At 36.0% G+C, this 13,009-nt stretch overlaps 1 protein-coding gene across 1 annotated transcript; it reads left to right on the top strand.

The window, feature by feature from the left end:
• The first annotated feature begins 10,240 nt into the window (after positions 1–10,240).
• LOC120255344 (putative UPF0481 protein At3g02645) lies at positions 10,241–12,039 on the top strand. The gene is made up of 3 exons (XM_039263188.1): positions 10,241–10,620; positions 10,706–11,258; positions 11,317–12,039. The coding sequence occupies exons 1-3, from the start codon at positions 10,265–10,267 to the stop codon at positions 12,037–12,039; spliced, it is 1,632 nt and encodes a 543-aa protein (XP_039119122.1). The 5' UTR covers positions 10,241–10,264.
• Positions 12,040–13,009: the final 970 nt, after the last annotated feature.

Here is a 13,009-nt window from a genome sequence, read left to right as displayed (position 1 = left end):
GAAAAACAAAGTAATTATAGGTACAGTCTTGATGGGCTTAAAACTCTTATAGTTAATGGCAGTGAGAACCTTACCTCATTCTAGTACATCATTAGTTTTGAGATTCAAGGGATAAGAACAAATTGTCATCAATTGGCGGTATCATGAGTGCCATACTTAACTAAGGATAAGAAATATCTGAAATTTCTCTTAATGGATAGACTACATGTCAGTTTAGATCCCACCTAAGTATAGAAGTGGACCACTTCTAATAAGAGTTAGGGGTGCATCTCTTGTAAATATTTGTGAATCAAGAATGAGAACACGGCAATATTAAGATGCCACCAATATATATATATATATATATTTAACTAGGGCAGTACGAGTGTACTCTGATACATGTATATTGTGGTGTTTTGGCTTTTCCGTGTGCATCGACTCGAACTATTGTTCAAGCTTGTTTGTTTTTTTACCTCGATAATTTAGACCGAGTCCTTTTTGTGCGTTTGAGTCATTTTTTGACTTGCACGGTTGAACGTGGGCATGCATGCTCACCTTCGTGGCTTAGATCAAAGGTCGAGCCACATTGGGTAGCAGTTGGGCGCCGGCCTATGCCCTGCTGGTTGGACTCTTTTGTATGGTGTTTCCTGCCCTCTCTCTTAGCATCCTCTCTTCTTCTCTCTTCCTCTCATCCTTGGGTGTTCTTAGGAGCAAGAAGAGAGGTTTGTTGGCCCTTGTTCTTCCAAGTTTGGAGCCCCAAGATCCATCCATCTCCTCTTTGAGAGCTAGAGGTAAGCATCTCCTTTCTTTCTCCCATGTTGTTAGATGGATAGATGATCTAATGGTTGGATTGTGATTTAATTCTTGTCCTTATTCTAGTTAGTTGTTGTTGTAACTTGAGAGGTTAGTGGCATTGTTATTTCTTCGATTGATTGTATCCTTGAACCAATTCTTGCTATGGTTCCTTGTCACTATAGCATTACTGTAGCACCATAGACCTTGGTTGTTTCTTTGGCTTCTTTGGTTTAGAGTGAAGCTCAAACCCTTAGGAATTCATTAGAAACCTTGAAACCTAGTCTTGAGCCAACCCTAGGACCGATTTAGGGTTGCATGGCATTAATAGACCTAGGGTTTCATTCTTGTTTTCCTTTGCTTAATTCTTGCTTGTTTTTGTGTGTGTGTGTGTGTGCTTTGGATAGGTGGTGAGAGCTCAGCTCGAGACAAGGAGCTGCGGAGGAGTAGTGCATCGAGGTTTTAAATTACCTAAGTTGTGAGTGGGGATTTGTGATTGCATGATTCTATTAGAAAATTATCCAAAGATTTCCATTGCTCTATTTGAAAGTATTTCATGGTTTTTATCATATTTGAATCGATGTTTCAATCAGTTTGTAAGGAAATTCTTATGCTATTGAGCCATATACGAAACTCTTGATGTTTGAAAAAACATGTTTACGATTATACCTATATTCTGAGTTGAAATTTATGAGGCTTTGGTTATTCAAGCATGCTTCTAACATTGATATTTGTGGAAATGACATTTATTCTCGATATTTGAATGTTGTCTTGATTATGCACTCTATAAGGAAATATGCATGTATTGCATTATTTTTTATGGTGACATCTTGCTGCAGTAGGCGGTCTTCACGGCTAGCCTGTTGAGGTGGGCAGAAGACCGACTGAATTATTGGTCCATTTCAGGTTGGAGTGTAGAGCCCTGATTGGATATTCAACGGGAAGCCGGAGTCACCACCCGGTGGACCAATGGGTCAACGTCAAGGGCATGAGGATCTTAATGGCTCTGAACTTAGCCTTAGTCACGATTAGAGTTTAGAGAGATTTTTAGACCACTACTTTTTTGCTTTAGATGCAAACTTCGTATTTTTAAAAGAACTTATGTTTTTATGCAAAGTAAACCTTGAGATGTGATCTCTTGTAAACTATTTGGAAAGTAAATTGGTTTGATGAAGAGTATCATATTTTATTGTTTAAAACTCGTATTATACCATTCATTAGTTATGAATGTTGAAACCCTCATCTGAGCAAAAGGATTCTTTTATGCTATCTATGGTTTTCTTACACTTATATATACTGTTATATGCTAAAATGGTCTAATCTATATATATTATGGCAAAAGCTTACCTTTGTCGAGTAACTTAGGTTACTCACCCTCTCTCCTTTCCAGGCTCTAGTGCCCAGTAATGTTGCAACAAGGCAGAGTGCTGGGCATTATCTATTTATCCTATTTCTTTCCAGTCTTATGTATGTTTCTTTGAACATGTTACGATGTATAGGAACATGGATCCACTAGTGTGTTTGAAGTCTATATGTGTGGTTTGTATGCTTGTCTAGTTCTTGGAAACTTTGTTGCATTTGTGATGAGCATGCTTCATTGAACTCTACCAGCTATCATGTTATAATAGTGTTGCTTCCCCTGTGTATCTTTGTGTTCATTATTTTGTATATTCTATTCAGTGTTATTTATTCCAAGGTTTTATTAGCCTTGCGGCGGCTCGAGAGTTGAGCAGTGTGTGTATCCCTCCTCTGGTTGCCGTGCCGGTTGTCACGTGCCAGGTCTATGGGTCAGGCGTGACACATATAGAATAATTGGTTCACATTACCTGATAATTATTTTTTTTTATTTTTTATTTTTAGTTTTATTTTATTTTTGAGAACTTAAACCAAAAAGTGGTTCAAATTTAGTGATACCATTCTTTATGTGTGATACTATTATTTGGAGACATTTGATTGTAAATATTAATAATCTAGTAGCAGAATGTTGTATAGATCTTTATATATATTATGATTAAATTGATTAGTACATTTTGAAAGCCGAAGGTTGTGATGCTTCAATGAAACCATTATGTAAAAACTTGTAACACTTTAAAGGCGCCTTTCAAAAGCTAAAGATTGTGGAGTTTCAATAATACCATTAGGTCAAAAGTGGTAGAAAATGCTTTGTGAGGTTGTTAAATATTTATGGTTGAAGCAGTACATGACTAACGCAAGACATTTGTGATTCCAAAAACAAAAACAAAAATGGTTTCAATTTTTCTCTAGGTTAATAATAAGATGTTAGAAAATCATATTTTTCCTAAGTTGTGATCTCCGGTTATATCTTAAGAGAGACGACACTAATTGTTTTTGTGATTCCTACATTTTGTGTGAAATGTTTAAACATAAACTCTACATTTTTCTAATAGTTTGCTCTACTAAGTGAGAGCTCTAGCAAACACAAGCAAGCTTACTAATCAAACCCGATCTTTCAGGATTTATTGAGCACACTGCAAGCTCATTAAGCTATAGTGAACTCAAGTGTAATCCGGCCAACTCTCCTAGATACATTTAACATCTTTCTTTAAATTGAATCACAAATGTATCAAGATTAAATTTGTAATTTATCTTTTTTTTAGTTTCTTACTTGAAAATTAAGTTAATAGTAAGAAGTACATTCTGTTAACAAGACACAAGATGAATTGATATGGAGATTAGGAGAGGAGTTTCAAGAAGGGAAGAAGCTTTTCTTTAGAAAACCTGGGGAATTAATTTCCTTCACACAGAGAGCCCTTTTTCCCATATCACACTCATATACAATAATGAGACTATATACATATAAAAAAATTTAAAACAAAACCTCTTAGCTACTAATTAAATATCTAATTACTGTTTCTTAAACAACTCACTCCAACACTCCCCCTCAAGGTGGTGCATATATATCATACATGCCCAACTTGCCAAGTGAGTTGTAGAAGTTTTTAATTGAGACGACCTTTGTGAGAATGTCATCGCCAACGATCTTCATGACCTTACAAATGGAAATTGGATCACTTTGTCTTCAAGGTTTTTCTTAATAAAATGACGATCCACCTCATGTGTTTGAGTACGATCATGTTGAACTGGATTGTGACTAATATCGATAGTCAGCTCTATTGTCACGAGAACAAGTTCATTTCCCGACTTTTGGAGGAAAACCAATCTCGTCATCAATCTCTTAGCGATAGAAGTTCACACACACCTTTAGCCATTCCTTCGAACTCGACTTACGCACTAGATAATGCCACCACCTTTTTGTCTCTTACTTCTCAAGTCACTAAATTGCCACCAACAAAGGTAAAATAGCTCAAGTCGATCTCCGATCTGCATTATCTCACCTCAATCGAGCATCGCTATACCCATCAATATTGAGATGGCGTGCTTCGAAAAAGAAGGCCTTTCCGGGTGAACCTTTCAAATATCGAAGAATTTGCATTCTCGCTTCCATGTCTGCTTACTTGGAGAATGCATGAATTTGCTAACCACTAGCGATAGCATAAGCAATGTCCGGACGCGTGTGAGATAGATAAATCAACTTACCAACTAATTTTTGATATCTTTCTTTATTAGTTGGCTTTTGATCTAGATATTCTCCAAGTCTGTGATTCTGGATAATTGGAGTATTAGCAGGTTTACAATCAAGCAAACCAACTTCGCTAGGGAGATCAAGTACATACTTGCTGGGATAAAAATACCTTGTGTTGATCTTGCCACTTCAATTCCTAGAAAATACTTGAGATTTCCCAAGTTCTTCATCTCAAATTCTGCTGCCAATTGATTTTGTAACTTTGAGATTTCCTCTTCATCATCTCCTGTGATGATCATATCATCGACATAGATTACAAGTCTGGTCACCTTCCCAAGCCGATGCTTCAAGAACAATGTATGATCTGCATTGCTTTGTTGATAACCATAATTCCTCATGGTTAGGGTAAATCGACCAAACCAAGCACGTGGTGATTGTTTTAGTCCATAGAGGGCCTTTTGTAACTTACACACAAACTTTCCATTTGGAGAGGTAGTATACCCAGGTGGAATATCCATGAATACTTCCTCCTTAAGGTCACCATGTAAGAAAGCGTTCTTCACATCGAATTGATGCAATGGCCAATCTAAATTGGCTGCAAGAGACAACAAGACTCTGACTGTATCGAGTTTTGCTATTGGTGAGAATGTCTCATGATAGTCAATGCCATACAATTGTGTATATCCCTTCGCAACAAGGCGTGCCTTATACCGATCAATGGACCCATCTGCCTTATGCTTGACTGAAAAAACCCATTTACATCCCACTGTTTTCTTCCCCTCTGGTAGTGAGACTAAAGTCCATGTTTTGTTTTTCTGCAGTGCTGACATTTCATCCTTGATGGCTTGAGTCCAGTTGGGGTCCATAAAGGTTGTATGTACCTTTCATGCGGAATCTTGGTCGTTAGCACATTATAGGTGAGGGCCTCCAATGGATTGGAAAAGTGCGTGAGTTGACACATAATGGGCAATAGGATACTTAGATTGCTTTCCATGAACTTACGGAGTGTCGAGGCCGGTGGCTTGCGCGATTAGATCCATCGCGCAAAAACAAATCTACTAGTTGTATCCAAATCAGCAATAGATAGAGGAGTAGGTGAAACACTAACCTCATGAGTATTCTCAGGAGATGAACCGTATGGTACCAAAGTAGAGGGGGTTAAATCAACTACATCAGTTCCTTCAGAAAATATATTAGCATTCACTTCTTGAGCACTATTTGGAACACTGCGAGTCATAGGGATTCTCTTCATCTTCAATTATCGGTTGCATTTACATTTATCAAGTGTATCAATTGTAAGGACATCAACTATTGACGGATTCACACTGGCATGAGAGTCACCACCGGATGCATCTTTACTTGACCATGACGGTATGGCCAATCCGAGCCAATTCGCTTCTCCTTATCCTTTAGCTCCATTTGAGAAGGAAAATATGTCTCTGACTCTAAGAAAGTAGCATGCATTGTTTCATACATCTTTTTTCTAGTCGGATCATAGCACCGATATCCTTTCTTATGTCAAACGATACCCCAAGAAAAATACATCGAGCGAGCACAAAGGGTCTAATTCTTTGCGTTGATTCTTGTGCAAATGTACAAAAACAACACATCAAACACTCGTCTCTGGAATCATTAGCACGATGGCAACACGGTGTGATGAGAGAGAGCTCGAAGTGGAGTCGAAAGCCTAGGGACCCTTGAAGGCATCCTATTGATAAGTGAGCTGATGTGGTGACTGCCTCTGGCAAAAAATGATTTGGAACATTCGCACCAATTAGCATTGCGCGTGCTGTTTCCAATATACGCCGATTCTTTCTTTCCACAACTCCATTTTGTTGTGGTGTACGCTGTACAGAAGTTTCATGTATGAGACCATTAGTGTCACAAAAAACACGTAATGATTGATTGTCATATTCACCACCATTGTCTGATCGGAGAATCTTAACTGTAGCTGAATATTGTGTGTAAATCATTGTGCAAAATGATGCAAAAAAACATCAAATACTTCATTTTTGTGCTTCAACGAGATACAACCAAGTCATTCGAGTACAATCATCTACAAAGCGTTACAAACCAACGAATGCCGATGGATGAAGTAATTGGTGAAGGTCCCCGAAACATCCGAATGCACCAATCCAAAAAGGGTGTTGCACCTACTAAGACTAATTGGATAGGAGACTTTATGACTCTTAGCCAAAATACATGTCTCACATTTCATATTGGCAACATCTACGCTTGAGAATAAATCAGGAAACAAGTGCTTCATGTATCCAAAGGATGGATGCCCCAGTCGTTGATGCCATATCCGGATCTCTTGATCTTTAGTATTATGAGAGCTCCCCATTTGATTTGCTCTACCCTGACTGAAGTCATCCATGTAGTATAAACCCCCTCTCCTAGTACCACGACCGATTATCTCCTTGGTGAGAATATCTTGAAGAAGACAAAATGTTGGATACATTAGCACTACACATTTAAGATCAGTTGTTATTTGGCTCACAGATAGTAGCTTATTTGATAAAGAGGAATTAGCGAGTATCCGGTAAAGAAAGAGATGAAGATAAAAACTACGTGCCGACCCACATGGCTGGATATTGAACACCATTTTGCGTTGATAATCATTGATCGCCTAGGATGAGCAGCAGATGAAAAAAATCATTTGAATCATACGTCATATGATCGATTGCTCTCGAGTCGATGATCCAATCACTACTAGTTTGATGGAAACCACAATTACCTTGATCTTTGGTATGTTGTTGAAGTACTGGATGAAGGACCAGAAGAAGGCAACTGTGCAATGTTGAGAGATGTGGCTAGTGGCATTGAAACTGTGGTTGTTGTACCTATCTTTCCATTTTTATCAATGTTCATTCGATTACCTTGCCGATTTTGTACTTTCCTTTCTTTCCACCAGGATGGATACCCATGCAATTTGAAACAAGTATTGCGAGTGTGTCTTCTATTCCCGCAATAAGTACAACTGTCTTCTTCACTTTGCATCTTAGTTTGAGGTAGTAGAACCAACCCACCTTTTTCTCCTTTAGAGTCCATGACAGAACCAATTATAGTGTCTCCCCCTGTCAGCATTACTGACTGTCTGCTATCCTCACGTCTAACATATGCATACGCCTCTTCTACAGTTGGAAATGGCTTCATTCGTAGCACATCACTCCTAATTTTGTCAAATCGGTCATCTAACCCATCTAGAAAAAAACATACACCCTCTCTTCTTGAATGAGTGAGTTGTATTTTTCCAATGTCGATAGCTACATTCCATTGGGTTTGGCCGACGGAGTCAATCTCTCTCCACAAACATTGAAGATCATTGTAATACTTCTCAATTGGACCTCCAGCTTGTCTCATTCTACTCACTCTCCTCCGTAGATCATACAATTGAGACGAATCTACCCCATCAAAGTATGTCGTAGCAACAGCATCTCATACTGCTTTTGCTGTAGGAAAGCGAATGAAGTTGGCAATCAGAGAAGGATCCATGTTGTTTATCAACCATCCTTTCACAATTGAATCTTCAGTCCTCCATCATCGATAGGTTGGATCTGTCACTAAAGGTTGAGAAATATCACCATTGATGTATCCCAACTTATCTTTACCAGAAATATACATTTCAACAACTTGAGACCACAAGGCATAGTTGGTGTCATCCAATTTGATGCCAATCTGAGGCATGGAGGAATCATTGGTTGGTGTAGGATTCTGGCATCTGCTCAAGACCTCTGTCATTCTCACGGCCAGGTCTTCAAGAATAGAGCCAGTTTGCTCTTTTCCTCCTTGCATAATCTCAGATGATTCTGCCATGATTACAATTCAGGATGAATAAAATTTACACTTGAATACAAATAGTACCTTAGGTCTTTCTTCCAAACCTAAAAACAAATCAAGATCCCCATTGCTACAGTACACAGATCCATAAAACCAGATCTCTCTTCATCAAGTAAAGATCTTTACACCCACATCTTTATATGTTGCATAGCTGTAGAAGATGAAGTGATCCTCACAAGAAACACAAGATCTGAAATGAGCTGGTTGAATTGATCTCTAGATCTGGAAAAATAGGAATCTTGAAGCAGCAGTGTTGGCGTAGGTGCAGAGAAGAGTTCTTTGTTGTCACCTTGGTCTCTGATACCATGTTAACAAGACACAAGATGAATTGATATGGAGATTAGAAAAGGAGTTTCAAGAAGGGAAGAAGCTTTTCTTTAGAAAACCTAGGGAATTAATTTCCTTCACACAGAGAGCCCTTTTTCCCATATCACACTCATATACAATAATGAGACTATATACATATAAAAAATTTAAACAAACCTCTTAGCTACTAATTAAATATCTAATTACTGTTTCTTAAACAACTCACTCCAACACATTCCTCATGTATTTTTTATTTATAAAATTAATAAAATACTTAAAAATAAGATAAATACGTACAAGCATGCAAATCCATCAAGATTTATATTAAAATTTCACGGCATATAGTCGAATGTGAAATTTATTCCATGACATATTTGTCTTCAACCTTCTTTCAAAATCCTTATATAATTATTGCAAATCATTTGGATTTAAACCATATAAATATATCACATGCACGCAATTATATATATTAATATTAGTACAAAATGTCAAAATATCAAGAATACCTCTACTATTGCTTAAAGGCTCTTTTTTTTCTTATAGATATATTTTGACATATTTGAAAACAATATGGTATTTTTAATGTCAAAATCTTCTTTTTCAATTACATTAATATGATCACAATTAAGTTAGGATTTCATCAAAGAAATTGTGGGAAAGATTAGGACTATGTTCTATTATCTGTAGTAATGGTTCAATTTTTTTTATCTGTAAATCATTAACTTTTAGTGATTCTAATTGATTATTAATTACATAGTTAAAAAATTTAAAATAACAAAATAATAAAATTTTAACAAAGTCAAATAAAAGCATGAGGTTCGCCAATTGATGACTAATTAATTTAAATTTAAAAAAAAAAACCAAACTCAATTTAAACTCATATGAGTCAATTCCGATATTTTCACACATTATTTATAATGCGATTAGAAAAGTAACGCATGAGACTAATTGTATAAAGGGGTAATATTTTTCATGATAAACGTTGACATCTAGTATTTCCAAATATAAATTAACTTGTGATTCCACATGCTAGTATTGAATATTCTATATTGTGTTTACAAAGATTTAACTAGTGATTATTTCACTCCTAATAGTAGCACATTTGTCAAACTTTGTTATTGTAAAAGTAATTTCTTAACCAATCAAGTGTGTAAATTAACTCTCCCTTGCAGAGATAGGCCTTTTGTTCTTGAAAAGTCATAATTCATGAATTACCATCAAAAGAAAATTTTGACTTATCTATTTGATTTATCCTATCTTGAATTGATTTATATTCAATGTTGTTTTAAAAATAATATGGAATTAATAATATTGATATATAATATATACTTAAAAAAATAACCTTTTATAAGTAATAATAGCAATAATATTGATTTCACATTGAAGTAAAATAAGTTTTTTTAAAAAATCCTAATAGTTTTATGAATTTATTTCAAAATAGTCAATTTCTTTGACTAGCAAGCCACAGAGAGTTGAGGTAAGAAAGCCAACAAAGAAAAATTAAATAAATAAAATAAAATGGAAGAAAGAAATATTGTGGATTTTTCTAGGAAGTTGTTGACATATAGTATTGTGCAATGAAATTGCGTTCCGAAATATTATGAACATGTATCACATTGTTTGAATAATTAATCACAACACAGACCAATTGCTATGCTTCACCTACCTAAAGCAAGCATTTACACTTGCATAAATATATAAATATTCACGTTGCCATCCTCAATTCACAAACACAACCACAAGCACTACAAAAAGAAAGTATACAGTATAGTAATACCACAAGAGTTCTCAAATAATACATCAATGGATTCTTCAAACCAATCCTCACAACCATCTAACTCCAACCATCTCTTTGATGAGCTTCGGTGGGTTATTCAAATCCGTCGACATCTTGAGGAAAGCACCGAAGATGATCACGACATCCCTGTGACAATTTTCAAGGTGCCGAAGGCTCTGAGAGTTAGCAAACCTGAAGCCTTTGTTCCGCAACTCATCGCCCTCGGTCCATATCATCATTGGCAACCGGAACTCTATGAGATGGAACGGTACAAGCTCTCGGCAGCTAAGCGTGCTCAAAAACAACTCCATGGCCAAAAATTTCAACAAGTTGTCGGGCACTTTATTAAACTTGAACATATTACTCGCGCACATTATCACAGGTTTGTTTGTCTTTGTTTTATTCTAGATGGTAAAGCTTAAGCTAATAGGATGAGAGATCTAAAATTGTATCTTTATATTGAATAGGTATCTTGATTTTAACGGTGAAACACTAGCATGGATGATGATAGTTGACACATCATTTTTGCTTGAATTTCTGCAAAGTTATGCACCGGAAGAAGGTAAAGTTCTCCGGCGAGTGCCGTCCAGAATGTCTCATTTGGTAGACAAGGCAGGGAGGAAATCAGCTCACAATATGATTCTAAGAGACATTATGATGTTAGAGAATCAAGTGCCTCTATTCTTGTTAAGAGTTTGCTTGGAGTTCCAATGTTCATCACTTCAAGAAGCAGATGATGTGCTCACTTTGATGTTGAATGGATTCATGAGAGCCCTTTGTCCATTCAAGATGATGCAAAATTTTCCTTGCATTGATGTCACTCGACATGCTCATTTGTTAGAGCTTCTCTACTACATTCTTGTTCCGAAACCTGAAGAACAAAATTGTGAAGTTATAGATATCCATGAAGATCAAAACGATGCCGGGGGATCGATTGATCAAACTAATAATGATGATTCTAGTCATATCAAACAATTCTTCAACGCAAGTTGGACAGCGGCTTCGGGCCTTAATGGATCGGTTATACAATACATCAAGCAAGTTCTGTTCTCAAAACCAATAAAGTTCTTGGTGAAAGTACCTGGAAGATAATCACCAGTCTGCCAGTGTTCTCTGTCTTGAAAAACCAGTTGAATATCTTTTTCTTCTCTGGAAAACAAGTGCTAATTCGAAGACCGAAAACTCAAGTTCAAATCAGAACATCAGCAAGCAGCCATTGATAGAAGAGATCATGATTCCATCAGTGAGGGAACTTGTCAATGCAGGCATTAGCTTCTCGGCGACAAAAGCCGATATGACCACAATTCAATTTGATTTAAAGACTGTCACCTTATACCTTCCTACTGTTAAATTGGACAACAACACTGAAGTTATACTTAGGAACTTGGTAGCCTATGAATCATCATTGGCATCAGGACCTCTTGTTTTTACTCGGTATACCGAGTTAATGAATGGAATTATAGATACTGATGAGGATGTAAAGCTTCTAAGGGAAAGAGGGATTATCTTGAACAAAATGAAGAGCGACGATGAGGTCGCTAAGCTGTGGAATTCAATGAGTAGATCTGTTAGGCTTACAAGAGTGCCATTTCTTGATAAAGTGATAGAAGATGTGAACAAATATTATAGCAGTAGATGGAGAGTGAAGACTACAAAGTTCATGAAGAAGTATGTTTTTGGTTCATGGCAGTTCCTCACATTTCTTGCAGCTATTTTGCTGCTTTTGCTTACCAGTTTGCAGGCATTTTGCTCAGTCTATAGTTGTGCTCGCTGGTTCAATCCTGCAATCATTGGACAGTAATTATTAAGTCTTGCAATATTGTTTTGAATTTGATCAGTGTTTGCTTTAGATATGTTTGTATTTTACTTGTGAATTACTTCTGGTTGTGATGGAATGAAAAAACAAGATAGTGTGTTAAGAGTTTTCAACTACTGTGATATCATCATCATCATTATATACCAAGTTTATTTTTAAAATTAGGTGAAGTTCAAATCTCATAAACCAAACTCTGCCTAGTTAACTTTAAAAATGTTTATAAAAGCTCAACTCAGATTTATTAGTGTAGTAGAACATATTTTGAGATCATAAACATATTGTTGAATCTCGTGTAACATGCTGATGAACAGATGTTCTAACAAATAGACCTTAAACCTTAATTGGACTATTAAACCACATTTAGTACTATTTATATTACAGTTCATCTTTGACGACTGTCCTTAAAGTCATTTATGTAATCAATCGTAATTTGTCTTTCTTTTGCTCTGGACCCTTGTCCTTAAAGTCATTTACAAGTCACTTTTGCCTGAGTTTTTGCTCATTATCCGAAACTCTAATTGTTAAGACATTTGTTGACAACATATAACGTGAACATATTTGTTTAAAGCCAATTGAACTTAACTTCTATCACTATTTTATATTATTGTTTATTTTTGTAATTATCCAATATGAGACTGTTCTTGTTTAGTAGTACTGTTTATTTTTAATTATCTTGTTCCAATTGCCTTGCACATAAAATTTTATCAAGAAAAATAATGACCAATACAATTAACATTAAACCAATAACAAAATATTTCTTTTATCTAAAAGCACTAATCAATATTAATTTAACATGAAACCACACTAATTTAGTGTCACCAAAGGTACCTGTAATATCTTTTGTTTGTTGCTTTTAACTTGCAAGGTAGTGATCAAGATGTGTACTTTTGCTTTTAGAGATGGCCAGCTTCATCATTTAGTTTGTTAATTTTTAAGAAGTGTGCAAATCACATCA

The sequence above is a fragment of the Dioscorea cayenensis genome, unplaced genomic scaffold (genome assembly GCF_009730915.1).
Source record: "Dioscorea cayenensis subsp. rotundata cultivar TDr96_F1 unplaced genomic scaffold, TDr96_F1_v2_PseudoChromosome.rev07_lg8_w22 25.fasta BLBR01000958.1, whole genome shotgun sequence".
NCBI classification, from domain to species: domain Eukaryota; kingdom Viridiplantae; phylum Streptophyta; class Magnoliopsida; order Dioscoreales; family Dioscoreaceae; genus Dioscorea; species Dioscorea cayenensis.
The sequence above is the reverse complement of the archived record's forward strand: the minus strand, read 5'-3'. Positions and strand labels throughout refer to the sequence as shown.